Source organism: Myxocyprinus asiaticus, chromosome 9 (genome assembly GCF_019703515.2).
Source record: "Myxocyprinus asiaticus isolate MX2 ecotype Aquarium Trade chromosome 9, UBuf_Myxa_2, whole genome shotgun sequence".
NCBI lineage: Eukaryota > Metazoa > Chordata > Actinopteri > Cypriniformes > Catostomidae > Myxocyprinus > Myxocyprinus asiaticus.
This window is the reverse complement of record NC_059352.1, coordinates 9,848,822-9,862,892: the sequence shown is the minus strand read 5'-3', so window position 1 is coordinate 9,862,892 and position 14,071 is coordinate 9,848,822. Positions and strand designations below refer to the sequence as shown.

Sequence of the window (14,071 nt, the reverse complement as noted above, 5' to 3'; positions counted from 1 at the left end):
TAGCTTGCCCAACACTGAAAAGGAGTCACTTCGGTCATAGAATGCAGATGACTGACTGTATTTAGCACTCTAAAGCCTAATTTATACTATGGCAGAAGGCAAACTTTTTTCTCCTGGACAAACTTAAGCAATCTAGGTGTCTAGGTGTTTGTGTTGTAAATCATATAAAAAAAATGAGAGACGGGCTCCAAAGTTATCTATTTTTAACGATAGTAACCTGGGTGACAACTCCTCAGCCGGCACACGCAATTGTAAATAATAAAATGTCACGTCCAAACCACACCCATGATTAGTTTGAACCAATTATAAACGCTCTTCGTCTAGCCAAGTTCTCCTAGGTCAGGGGTTCTCAACGGGGGGCGATACCACCCCCCAGGGGGTGTTCCAAGATGCCAGGGGGTGCTGAGAGCAAATTAGTAGAAAGGGGGCGTTAGGTTACAAATGGGGGGCATTTATCAGTCAAAATAATCAAATCTATCGTCAAGTTCCTCTTTGCATAAAAATGTTTATCGAGACTTGGAGTATATCAGTTGGTTCTCAATTATACGGGTTAGTACACATTTGTACGGTTCATCTGATTTTGAAGTCTAGCGACGCATCTGAAGTATCTGGTTTAGCAGCATCAAATACACAGGTGGAGGCACAACCTCGGCTAATGCACCTGTATGGATCTGTAGATAGATGCGGCTCAATGGACAGAGCAGCGCAAGCGCAAAGCTCTTAAAGCTCGAGCACGAATCAGTGAGAAGCAAGGCGCAAGAAGTGGGAACCATTTGAATTCGGCACATAATTCTACATCACCACCCTTGAATTTACTATAGTAACACTAACTGTACTTTAGGCATCAATAGATTGATAATAAATATTATCATATCACTACTTAAGCTCTATTAAATTTGTCATGGGCTAAATTAGGGAGTGAGGGAATATAATACATTTTTGTTACAACTTATAAATATTTATATTTATTGTTTTTACATTTGTTTAGAATAGGTCTACTGTTTATAATTACAAAAATGCAATGTTTTATAGAAATCGTGTTACATCTAACCATGGTAGTGAAGAAGATCCATGCTTCCATGTGTTTACTATGGTCTTGTTACAAATACCACTGTTAAAACTATAAAAAGAAATAATTAATGAATAAATACAAATTTTCAAAATGGCAAATGAAAAATATATTAACATCATCAATTGTATTATTAGTTTCAGTCTTCGCATTTTCATTTTATAGGCCCCAGTTATAGCCCTCCATCTGCTTGAATTCAAGAAACGCAAGGTTTGGTCTCACATTCATGATGTGTAAGGGAATAAAGTAGGGGGGCGTTCATCAAAAAAAGGTTGAAAACCACTATCCTCTGTCAAGAACTTTGAGAAGGGTCTGTCTGCATCCTGCAAGACTTCACCACAAGGCACGCCTAATACAAGTTATGCCCCCTTCAAATAACGAGTGAAATGCTAAAGTCTTGCAACAGTTAGATGTCACATTCATACACCGCGTTTGTTGTGTAATGTTTGTAAAATTATTAAATATACCGCAACTTAAAAGTTCCACTGATTACAATCATACCGCCGGATCAGTAGGTGGTGACAGTGAGTAGAAATGTGATGAAAATGACTAGGAGAAGAAGCTAGTGTAACGGTGGTCAGATGATAGATAGCTGTGCAATGTGTATAAACCTCACTCTCCTGACCTCAAGAGGTGCACTAGCGACTGACGTTAGAGGCTGTAGCTTTTAGCCTCCTTGTTAGCGCACACGCCTCCCATGCCGGAGACGCCGGTTTGAGTCCCATACGGAGCGGGTAGAACAGGAGCGTCACAATGGTGCCGTGACCCTGATGGGAGTGAGGTTTAGGGGGGTGAGTGTAACGGTGGCCAGCTGACAGATAGTTGTGCAATATGTATAAACCTCACTCTCTTGACCTCAAGAGGTGCACTAGCAACTGACGCTAGAGGCTTTAGCCTCCTTGTTAGCGCACCCGCCTCCCATGCCGGAGATGCCAGTTCAAGTCCTGTACGGAGCGGGTAGAACAGGAGCATCACACTAGCATATGCTAGCTAATAGGCTAACCGGTTAGCTTGTGAGCAAACTGGAAAAAACAGAACAGAGATATGTTTAATGTCACCATTTATATCTTCAATTTAATAATATGTGTGATTGCTTTATGATCTAAATGGGGGCGTTACTTGGAGTGGGCGTGTTGTGTAGGGGGTGTTCCTTGTCCTCTTACGGGATGCAGACAGATACACTTGGGAATGTGTGCAAACAGGAAATATCATCAAATAAACACCTAGGCAGAAAAAAAAATCACTGCATCTCATCATCATTTTAAGGGGAACTAAAAGAAGATGTTTTGCCCAGTAAGTATAAACTATCCTTAAGGGGCCGTTCAGACTGAATGCATTCTTGCGCAAAAAAAAAAAAAAAAAAGAAAAAAAGGGAAAAAAAAGCTAGAAACAGCGCAACAAATTAAAAAGAACGCAGGTGTTTCGAGATGCATTTCTAAAACTTGACAGGGCTTCTAAAAACTATGGCGCTCCTGTGCGTGCCACTGAAAAGAAAACGACGAGACAAGGCGCAGCGGTCAAAGATTACCATCCAGCGTGTGTTTACATAGTCAGACAACTTATTCATCTGCTGTGTGAATGTAGCCATTGTTTCCGGAAATAACAGAATATATGGAGTGTATGTAAAGAAGGAAATTCATGTTTTAGAGTGGCTCTGATCAAAGAGAGAATGTTAATGCATGATAGATGTTAATGTTCTCTTTTATGTTAATGCAGTCTGTGATGCACTGGAAAGCAATCTCTATAACATTTATACTCACCACTCATCCACCCTAAAACAGCACTCACTCTTTCTGATTTTTATGCTCTCTCATATACGCACATGTATCTATAATGCATCCAGTGTAATGGAAGAATCTTTAATTTATTATATTGAGAATGGCAGAGGACTCACTGTTCTTTAATCTTATCTTTCTGTCCCCTTCTTTTCTCTTTCACACACACACACACACACACACACACACACACTCTCATTTAAACAGCGAGGGCATGTGTTTGTGACTTTTGTGACTGGGCAACTGTTGGGAAGCTCTGACATGCTGTGTCTTCGCTGTTCCCTGATAAACTCATAAAATCAGCTTGAGTTAGAGAAGGTGTAATTTACTGTATTTGTACCTGGAGGAGGTGCTGTCCTCTGTTGGTTTTGAGTTGCAACAGCAGTGTCCAAACCAAGTTTTCTCTTGGCTTCTAGAACTGGATTCTCAAACTGGGTTCTCTGGTTTATGTGACTGAAAAGACAGAAGTTTGAAAAAAAATAAAATAAAATAAAAACTTTAACAAACAGCCCAAGTGACCAAATGCACAAACAACCCAAACAAAGTGAGTGGCCTTGCTGTCTTAGTTAGGCAGCTACCTCCTAAAGGGGCCGTTCACACAGTACACAGTACGTTATTATGTTCAAAAACAACTAGCAAAGCACAGGACAGTGGAATGGAACAGAATATAGATGTCTTGCAGGCGATGGGTTATGAAAGGCTGATCTTCTTTTAACTTGACAAGGCCTCTGAAAATTGCAGCACTCATGACACAAAACATGCCGCAATGGTCAAAGACGTCCATCTAGCACACATTTTCATTGAAAAACAATCAAAAAACAGTATAAATGGGGGACCTGGGTAGCTCAGCGAGTAAAGATGCTGACTAAAACCCCTGGAGTCACGAGTTCGAATCCAGGGTGTGCTGAGTGACTCAAGCTAGGTCTCCTAAGCAACCAAATTTGCCCGGTAACTAGGGAGGGTAGAATCACATGGGGTAACCTCCTCATGGTTGCTATAATGTGGTTCTCACTCTCAGTGGGGCGCGTGGTGAGTTGTGCGTGGATGCCGCAGAGAATAGCGTGAAGCCTCCACACGCGGTAACGCACTCAACAAGCCACGTAATAAGATGTGTGAATTGACGTCACAGGCAACTGAGATTCATCCTCCACCACCCAGATTAAGGGGAGGCACTATGCCACCACGAGGATTTAGAGCACATTGCACATTCCAAATTGGGGAGAAAAGGGGAGAAAAAACAAACAAACAAAAAAAAAACAGTATAAATGAATACAAGAATGCTTTATGTGTGAACGGCCCCCAAGGCAGATTCATAGTGAGCATGCCTATGATGCCTTAAAATGCTTTCTAGGTAAGCAGCTCACTAGGTTTTGAAATAGAGTCATGTACTCACAAAAAAGACATACAGATTTATACACATCCACACAATATACTGTATATGACTTACTCAACATAATATGTGCCATACTGTGGGTCATCAATCTCCTCCCAACCATATGGAAGTTCTGATGTTAAGGAAATAAAAACATTGCGTTCATGTTTAAATGCAAATACACATGTATACTGTCTAACACACACATGCAAACACAATATACTTTAACATGTTGTTATACCTTCATTTTGTAAGTCACTTTGATCTAAATGGACTTCAGGGAGGAAAAATAAAATGATAAAAATGTAGGACATGACCTCTTTAAAGTAAGGAAGGACAGCATTGAAGTATTAATATGTCCAAATAGAAGCAAATAATAATTTTGCTACATCAGTGTTCATCTATATTGATAGTAAAGTGCACAATTTGAGATTTAAGATCAATTTGAGATATAAAGTGTATATATTAGTGGTAGAGTCTAGTGGTAGATATATTAATCGGTACCGATAGTTGCTTTTTGGAGCTATCGGTTATCGGCAAAATCTATGGCATTAGTTTCCGATAGTTTTTTTTTTTTTTTTTTTAGCATTCTGAGATGCTATTCTTATCACTACAATTGTACAGAGCGGTCATCTGAGTTAGTTAGTTAGTCAGTTAGAACCAGTCTGGCGATTCTCTATTGACCTCATCCACAGAACTGCCGCTCACTGGATGTTTTTGGCACCATTCGGAGTAAATTCTAGAGACTGTTGTGTGTGAAAATCCCAGGAGATCAGCAGTTATAGAAATACACAAACCAGCCCATCTGGCACCAACAATCTTGCCACGGTCCAAGTCACTAAGATCACATTATTTCTGGCTAACACCCCTGGAGTTCGCTAGCTCGCTAGTTCGAATCCCAGGGCGTGCTGAGTGACTCCAACCAGGTCTCCTAAGCAACCAAATTGGCCCAGTTGCTAGGGAGGGTAGAGTCACATGGGGTAAACTCCTCGTGGTCGCTATAATGTGGTTCGTTCTCGGTGGGGCGCGTGGTGAGTTGAGCGTGGTTGCTGCGGTGGATGGCGTGAAGCCTCCACACGCGCTATGTCTCTGTGGCAACGCGCTCAACAAGCCACGTGATAAGATGCACGGGTTGACGGTCTCAGACGCGGAGGCAACTGGGATTCATCCTCCGCCACCCAGACTGAGGCGAATCACTACGCGACCATGAGGACTTAAAAGCACATTGGGAACTGGGCATTTCAAATTAAAAAAAAAAAAAAAAAAAAAAAGATCACATTATTGTGATGGTTGATGTGAACATTAACTGAAGCTCCTGACATGTATCTGCATGATTTTATGCACTGCACTGCTGCCACACGATTGGCTGATTAGATAATCGCATGGATGACTGTTGGTGCCAGATGGGCTGGTTTGAGTATTTCTGTAACTGCTGATCTCCTGGGATTTTCATGCAAAACAATCTCTAGAATTTACTCCAAATGGTGCCAAAAACAAAAAACATCCAGTGAGTGGCAGTTCTGTGGATGGAAATGCCTTGTTGATGAGAGAGGTCAACAGGGAATGGCAAGACAAAGGGTAGGTTCGAACTGACAAAGTCTATGGTAAATCAGACAACTATTCTGAGATGCGGGTTGGCACTGTTTTGGCAGCACGAGGGAGACGTACATAATATAAGGCAGGTGGTTTTAAAGTTGTGGCTGATCGGTGTGTGTGTGTATATATATATATATATATATATATATATATATATATATATATATATATATATATATATATATATATATATATATATATATATATACACACACACACACACACACACACACACACACACACACACACACACACACACACACAGTAAATAGGCCTATATGTATATATAGAACGAAAACATAAGGCACTTGCATTCTATATTTATAAAAAAAAAAACTTTGTGTCTGTTTCTTTCTTCTTCTCTAAACTCTGTAACACTCCTGCTATGATTAGAACTTATCAGTGGCATACTTCAGATATTGGTGGCATTTGTATGATGAATTGCTTATGTTTCTCATTTTGTAAGTAGATTTGGATAAAAGTGACTGCTAAATGACAAAATATAAATGTACTTCTGATTGCACCAACATCATTAAACAAAGCATGTTACTACATTTTGAAGGTGTCGTAACGAAAAACATGAACATTTTCAGAACTTAGCAATCATAGAGGTCATTTAGATTTAGAAGTCTTAGAGGTACAGTAGCAACCCTGGATAATTCTAAGGGTCAAAGAGAGCGTAGAAAATGGTTATGAAAACATAAATTACAATTTTGTTGCAAGTAACATTGACTGATACAGCATAAATGGATTTCAGGGAGGAAAAATAAAATGATCAGAAATGTAGGATATGACCCCTTTAAAGTAAGGTACATTAATACGTCCAAATAGAATAAAAGAATAATTTTGCTACTTTAATGTTCATCGATATTGATAGTAAAGATTTACATATTATGAACTGATAAAGGCTATAAACATGAACAAATATATCAAAATAATCAATAAAAGAATGCATATGAAATACATATAAGACCATTTTTCAGGTTTTAACAGGAATATATTCACTGGCTGTTTTATGTGTGGTACAGTACTAAAGATGGCATGTTTTGAGCTGAAACAGTCAAATAAGCAGGCAGTGTTAACTGTTGTGTGTACAAGTGTGTGTTCCCCTCTGCCGTACTAACATTATGCCCTGATGAACTAATGAGGAGAAAAAAAGAGCTGTTCACGCTACACAGAACTTTAAACACACACAGTCACACACACAAAAGTATTGTGCTCCAGTGAGCATATAGCACAGCGCTTTAAAACACTCTTAAAAGAGCGATGCAGCCACATTTTGTAAGATATTGTGTGCACTCATGTGTGTGTGAACGTGTGTGTATTACAAGGAAATGAAAAGGCTAGATGAAGTGACTGCCTTCAGATGAGCTTATGAAATCATGCCCACTGTGTGTGTATTTGGAAGTGCACATACATCTGTTTGAATGCAAGTCAGCTGATATTTGTTTATGCATGTATGTGTTTATGCAGCAGTGCATTTGTTTATATGTGGCTAAATGTTTACAATTTTGTGTTTATGTGTGTTTATGCAACAATTTACCTCCATCCTCACACTTTTCGGGAGGCTTGGCTTTCTTGACCAGACGGGGGTCCAACCATGTAGTCGACTTTGTGTTGTGACTAAGGAACAAGCAAACAAAACAAAAAAAAACAAGAAAAAAAGAACACAAATGAGAAAATCCAGCAAAAGTCACAATGCCACATTATAAAGTCTTGGTAGACCAAAGTGGGGGATATTTTCAATGGCCCACAGTTATGAGGCCTATAACCGAAACTCAAATACTACACTGAAAAATGTTTGGAAATGCTAAAATATTTATGATGCCGACCCCCGAACGCACACACATACAGACACACACAAACATAACTTTGACTCTGTTCTTTAAAGAGCATCTAGGCCACACTGTGAGCTATATTTATTTTTCGCTCTGACAGCTACACTGTTGACTTTTAAAAGCAACACTACTTTTTTCAGAGTGAGATAAACATCAGAAAACAGTGAGGCGGGTTAAGAAAGTGATAACGCATGCCGTTTGTGAAAATAGCAGTTGGAATACTGTGTTGATGGCGTTTCAGATTTGACCTGAATAGAAACTGTTGGCAATGCACTGGAGGGGAACAAAATGTTATCTGCCAATGATGGAATATTGGAATATTGGGCATCAAATGTAAAGTCAGTAAATAATTCCTTCGTATACAGTACATAATTTACATACAATATCTTTGTATACTACTACTGCATCAATATGGTACTTAAAAAGCCCTAGGCAATAAAAGACCATTTTGAAACACTGACTGAATATAAAATTTCCATACTAAACAAAGAAAAATCAAAACTCAAACAAACAAAAGAATGTCCTGTGGTGTTGTATACAGTATGTCAAATCCCACATTTACTGATATGAAAATAATACTAAACAAATAAGCATAGAAAACAATATCCTGTAATTTTCCGTGTTTTATATCATATCACATTAGGAAATGTAATAACAACAGGCACAATTGGGTTCAAAAGTCCTCTTGCCTCTATTTTGCACTTTTCTAATGGAAAAACTTTACATTAAGTTGTATTCATTAACATTAGTTAACTACATTAATTAACATGAACAATATAAACAACACGTTTACAGCACTTTCTGTATTAATCTTGGTTAATGTTAATTTCAACATATACTAATGCATTTTTAAAGGAGTCATGTCATGAGGAATACATTTTCCTTGACATTTTGACATATAAGTGGTCTATATACTATAAAACCATACTGCAAATTTCAGAACTCAGAACTTAATCCCCAATGCAATAAAAGCATTTATTGAAACCAGGCTGCAAAATCACCTCGTTCTCTACTTCCGTGACTACCCTATGTCACTAGGGGTACATTCATTCATGAACGCCTCTACAGCTCAAAAACATTAACGTCTACTTTTACATCAACGCACCCTTGACCCCGCCCACTGGTGCTTCAGTTCGTAAACTGAGAGAAGGACAAACAAGGCCTACTGTGGCCTAAATATTCCTGAACACCAAAGGGGAACCATCTGGACTATTTTAAATTATTTTTGTATTTAAACATACATACAGACGTCTTTGACCACTTGATATGTATCTCGGGCCGCTTTGAAAAGACACGGTGTCAAGTTACAACTCTGAAGAGCAGAAGCCATTCTCTGTCATTCAGCTACTGCCTTTTGATGTTTTGAATTCAAACGCATCATGGACGCATTCTTTCGCCAATATTTTTTAGTGTTGGTGTATGAAAACATGCGCTGGACGGACGTCTTTGACTGTTTAGATGCGTTTCCGGCGATGTGCATTTCAATGCAGGATGACACTGGAAAATGGATGTAGATGTGTCTACAGCGTATTTCAGCGTGGATTGTATGTTTTCAATTCGAGCTTTGCCAAAGAACTGTTGATGAAGGATGAGGCAGTAAAGAACATTTGGACCTGATGCAAAACAGTAAGTAAACAGTTCCATTCATGAATATTTCAAATGTCATGACTGTTTCATAAATTATGATGCTGACACCCTGTTTACACCGTTGACACGGCATGATGTGACACAATGGCTTTTGGCTGTCTAACCGGGCGCGTCGACAGACTTTCTAACCCGGTTATTTGTGTTGTTGGCAGCGCAAAATGGAACGAGACATCTGTTTAATGTGAGTGCAACGCGATGTGCCACAATGGACACTTCCATGGTAGACAGCATCATTGATTATAATGGGTTCTATTGCTTTTGACGTGACTCTGACATCCGCTTTAGACAGGGTATGATTGTTAACAGTTGTGCTTGAGATGAACAGTTTAATATATTCGGATACAATGTGTTGGATGTGCATTATGTGTAACCCCTGAAATGTAGTTTTGTAATGTTGAAGGGCTTGTTCATTCTCTTCAGACTGAGTTTCAAATATGGCTGGATTTGAAGGACTGCATGATGTTAGCCAATCAGAACAGAGGGTGTTTACATTGAAGTTTTAAGGTGGCGCTTAGGCCAAAACTGAGCATTTCAGACAGAGGGCCAGAGACAGGGTGGAAAATGATAATACATTACTAAATTATGACCTTTACTAACGTTATCAGTGAACCTCAAGGAAGATAATAAAACTATAAAAAAAGAGCATTTCATGACCCCTTTAAAATGTAATGTTGTATATGTTAACATTAGTTAATGTATTGTGAACTAAAATGAACTAAGTATAAACAATGTTATTTTTATAAATGAACATTAATCAAGATTAATAAATGCTGTAAGAAAATATATTGTTCAGTGTTAGTCCATGATACCTAATGCATTTCCTAATGTTAACATTAGTATTATATTAACATTAATATTGTAAAGTCTGATATTGATATAAACAATTAGATCTAGACAATAATAAAATATTCATAATTTAATACGACTGAATCAACCTGACTACATTAGGTTACATCAGTGAAAGTTATTTTGAATAGTTAGAAGAAATAGCTCTTTAAAGTAACATTTGCCCATTTATATTTTTTAAAAGCACTCTTCCCTGCCAACGTATCCACATTATCATTGTTAGAAGTAGACCTTGTTAGTTATCCACAGACATTGGCCCAAAAGTTGTGTGCATGTCAATTATGGAGCTCTCATACAGTGAGAACATCTCTCTTCTCACGACCACACACACTCACTCTATGAAGTAGACCATGCCAGTCTCCGTGTAAGCCATTTCCCAGTTGTACGGCAGAGGTTCCAGACTGTCGTCTCTGGGTAAAGAGCTCCAGGTGCGAAGTTCCAATGTTCCACTGCCACCAGCACTGCCTCCACCACTGGACTGAGTGTAGCTGGGCACGGCTTTCCTCCACTCCTCTGTCCTCTCTACAGACAGAAAGAAAGTTAAATGTACAATTCAAAATTCAGGCAGGGGACGATTTGCATTTCAAAGTAGGATGGTGCGCAAGCAACACAACATCCTTTACTGTTTCAGGTATGGGCCAGGAAAAAGATATCAGTGTGTAAATACATATATGTGTTTGTGATTTACATAATTCATATCTACTATGCAACAGAGAGAATGGCAAGCTAGCCTTTGAAGCTCCAAAAAGGAGATAACGTCAGCATAAACATAATCCATCAGACTCCAGTGGTTTAATCAGTTTCTTCGCAAGCGATCCATTTGGTTTTGGATGAGAACAGACCAAAATATAACTCCTTTTTCACTGTACATCTTGACAGCCGTCTCCTTGGCGATCATGATATCAAGTTCGATTACACTTCCTATAGCGCCATCTAGCACTTTGCACATACATCAAGCACTACAAAGTGTAACTGAGCTTGAAATCATGATCATGCCTAGAGAATGTAATGGCAAAATGTACAGAGAATAAGTAGTTATATTTTGGTCTGTTCTAACCCAAAAACAACTGGATCGCTTTAGAAGACACTGATTAAACCACTGGAGTCTTGAAAGGCCTGATCACCATTCACTTGCATTGTATGGACCTACAGAGCTGAGATATTCTTCTAAAAATCTTCGTTTGTGTTCAGCAGAAGAAAGAAAGTCATACACATCTGGGATGGCATGAGGGTGAGTATATGATGAGAGAATTTTCATTTTTGGGTGAACTATCCCTTCGGGATGTAACTCGTCCCACACAGTTTGTAATACAGACATGAATAATATCTCAAATCACACAGCTTGTTGAGAAAAAGTGGGTTATAACTTTTCAAAGCGATCAAACTTAAAATTGTTGCCTGCTGGATGATTAAACAGACAAAAAAATCCCATTGACGTATATTGAAGGATGTAGCCGAGCCGAACCACAATATTTGGAGGTAGGCACTTCAGACTTCAGTCAGTAAGACCCTAGCAAGACCCTGGCAATGCACTAGCAACCACAGGCATAAGTTTTGCACGTGCAAGCATCATTCACATTTTCATCAGAAAAGGGGTTATATAGAATTATTTCCAAAATCACAAGACACAAACTGACTGAATATTGACTTAATATAGTACAATGTATGGTGCCACAAATATGAGAATAAGGTAAAAAAACAAAAAACAAAACAACAACAACAACAACTGTACAACACTGCAGCATAACAAGAAATGCCCCTGGTAACAGCAGCTGTCTATGTTTGTATGTAACAGCAGTATGTTTGTGTGTGTGTGTGTGTGTGTGTGTGTGTGTGTGTGTGTGTGTGTGTGTGTGTGTTTGTGCATGCATGTTAACTAATATGGTGCCATTTCCCTCTTGTTAAGCACACTTGAAGTGGCAGAAGACTTTGAAGCAAATATTACGCTAGTCTGGGGCAAGGACACTCCTCATTAAATGCCTCTTTTAACATGAGCCGAGGGTTTACTTACAGTAGGAAATATTCACTAGTTGTCATATTCATAACAACTATTCCCTCTCCACTGGCATTTGCCAAGGCTGGAAGGGAAGACCTCACCAATCCCAGCAGTCAAATATAACTATACAGCTATTAATTAATAACAATACACTCAAGGAAACAGCAACAACTTCTTCTTTGTAAAGAATTTCCTTCTACATATTAAGCTGGGATAGAAGAACATATTTTAACTACATCACCTTTAAATCAGTTTGTTTGCCTTTATCTATCAGGTGGACTACACACATTTCTCCTACAGAAATGCAGTACACATAATATAAAAAGCAAAGATGCTGAGGGTTTAAGTACACTTCCTCTTGGGAACACTTGAGGCTTATATAAAGTCAAGGGCAAGGTTTGAGAGTTCATAGCCCATTACACATCTGAGCATTTAATTTATGTTTAAAGCAGGGGTCAAAACTAGGGTGACGGACTTAAGCACTTCCACACACAAAAGTAAGCCGTTATGGAGAAATGCAATGTGCTTACCAAATGCGACTCTATAGTACCGCAGAATACAAATAGAGCCCTCAAAAAAAAAAAAATCTCAAATTGTAATCAGATTAATTTTCTGATTACTTCATTGAAAAAATCACATTGATAATTACTTTATAAAACACTTGTTCCGCTCAACAAATTCAAAATAATGTCTATTTTCTCCTTGTTCATTGTCGCACACCCTTCAGGTGTCACAGAAATGCAAACAGACAGACATATGGACATATGAATTCACATTTTAATTGTGTTACACATAAATAATATTTTTTTAGAAATCTTTGTAACCTAACTAATGTACTTAAAAGTAATTACTTTTGTTGAAAGTAACTGTAATCTGATTACAAAACTTTTAAATGTAATCATTACACTACTTTTGTTCTGAAACGTAATTCGTTTACAGTAACTAATTACTTTGTAATCCAATAACATCCAACACTGCACAGTATTCATACTGCTGTACTATGGTAGCATGCTATTCCGAAAGCCACATACCTTTAGTAAACTGTAAATCGCTGTGGATTAAATCTTGAAGCTTTTGTCAAATGAAATGTAAATGTACTGTGAACTAATGAGAGTATGTGAGCAGGGGGTTTGCATCTTTTGTAAGCAAAGCCTGCCTCTCGGTGCCGAGTTCTCCTTGAATAAAGGACAGGGTTCTCCTCTGGGAAAATCATATGAGGTCTTAAACTGATCACTTGCACATGGTGCTCTTTTCTAAGAGTAAAGTGAAGGTTAATTCATAATTCACAACTATCTGTACTTTATGGTGTGCATGATTTGCATAACTGCACCCCAAAATGTATCTGCTTTTTGGCCTAATATTACCCACAATCACGTGCACTACAGAAGAGGAAGATTATGTAATGGTTCTCTTTCGACTTTGAAACGACTTTTTCACTCATTGAAAAATAGCGATGAATGGGAGATGAGCCGGCCTAGTAGTTTTTAAAAAGATTAAACTTTTATTAATTTGAATGTAATTTGTTTAGCTAAATGCTTACATGCAAACACAAACAGTTTACAACAAAGGGGTCACTTCAGATTTTGAAGTGATCAAAAAATTGCTTAAAAAAAGTCTGCTCAAAAGTTCAAAAATAAAGCACATATAAAAGTTTCTTTAAGCAATATTCCGGATTCAATACAGGTTAAACTCAATTGACAGCATTTGTGGCATAATATTGATTACCACAAAAATGTATTTTGGCTTGCACCTTCTTTTCTTTAAAAAAGCAAAAGTCTAGGTTTCAGTGAGGCACTTACAATGGAAGTGAATGGGGCCAATCTGTAAACGTTATAATACTCACTGTTTCAAAAGTATAGCCACAAGAATTAAACAATATACGTGTTAACATGATCTTAGTGTGATAAAATCGATTACTAACCTTTTCTGTGT

At 38.2% G+C, this 14,071-nt stretch overlaps 1 protein-coding gene across 3 annotated transcripts in view; it reads right to left on the bottom strand.

Moving 5' to 3' along the window:
* Positions 1 to 14,071, bottom strand: part of LOC127445926 (membrane-associated guanylate kinase, WW and PDZ domain-containing protein 3-like) — a 191,530-nt gene that overhangs the window by 24,748 nt on the left and 152,711 nt on the right. For all 3 annotated transcript variants that reach the window (XM_051706429.1, XM_051706430.1, XM_051706431.1), the window contains exons 5-8: positions 10,479 to 10,665; positions 7,356 to 7,435; positions 4,292 to 4,349; positions 3,185 to 3,297 (exon numbers count right to left, since the gene is read on the bottom strand). In XM_051706429.1, coding sequence (XP_051562389.1) covers positions 3,185 to 3,297; positions 4,292 to 4,349; positions 7,356 to 7,435; positions 10,479 to 10,665 — 438 coding nt within the window. The remainder of the gene's footprint in view (positions 1 to 3,184; positions 3,298 to 4,291; positions 4,350 to 7,355; positions 7,436 to 10,478; positions 10,666 to 14,071) is intronic.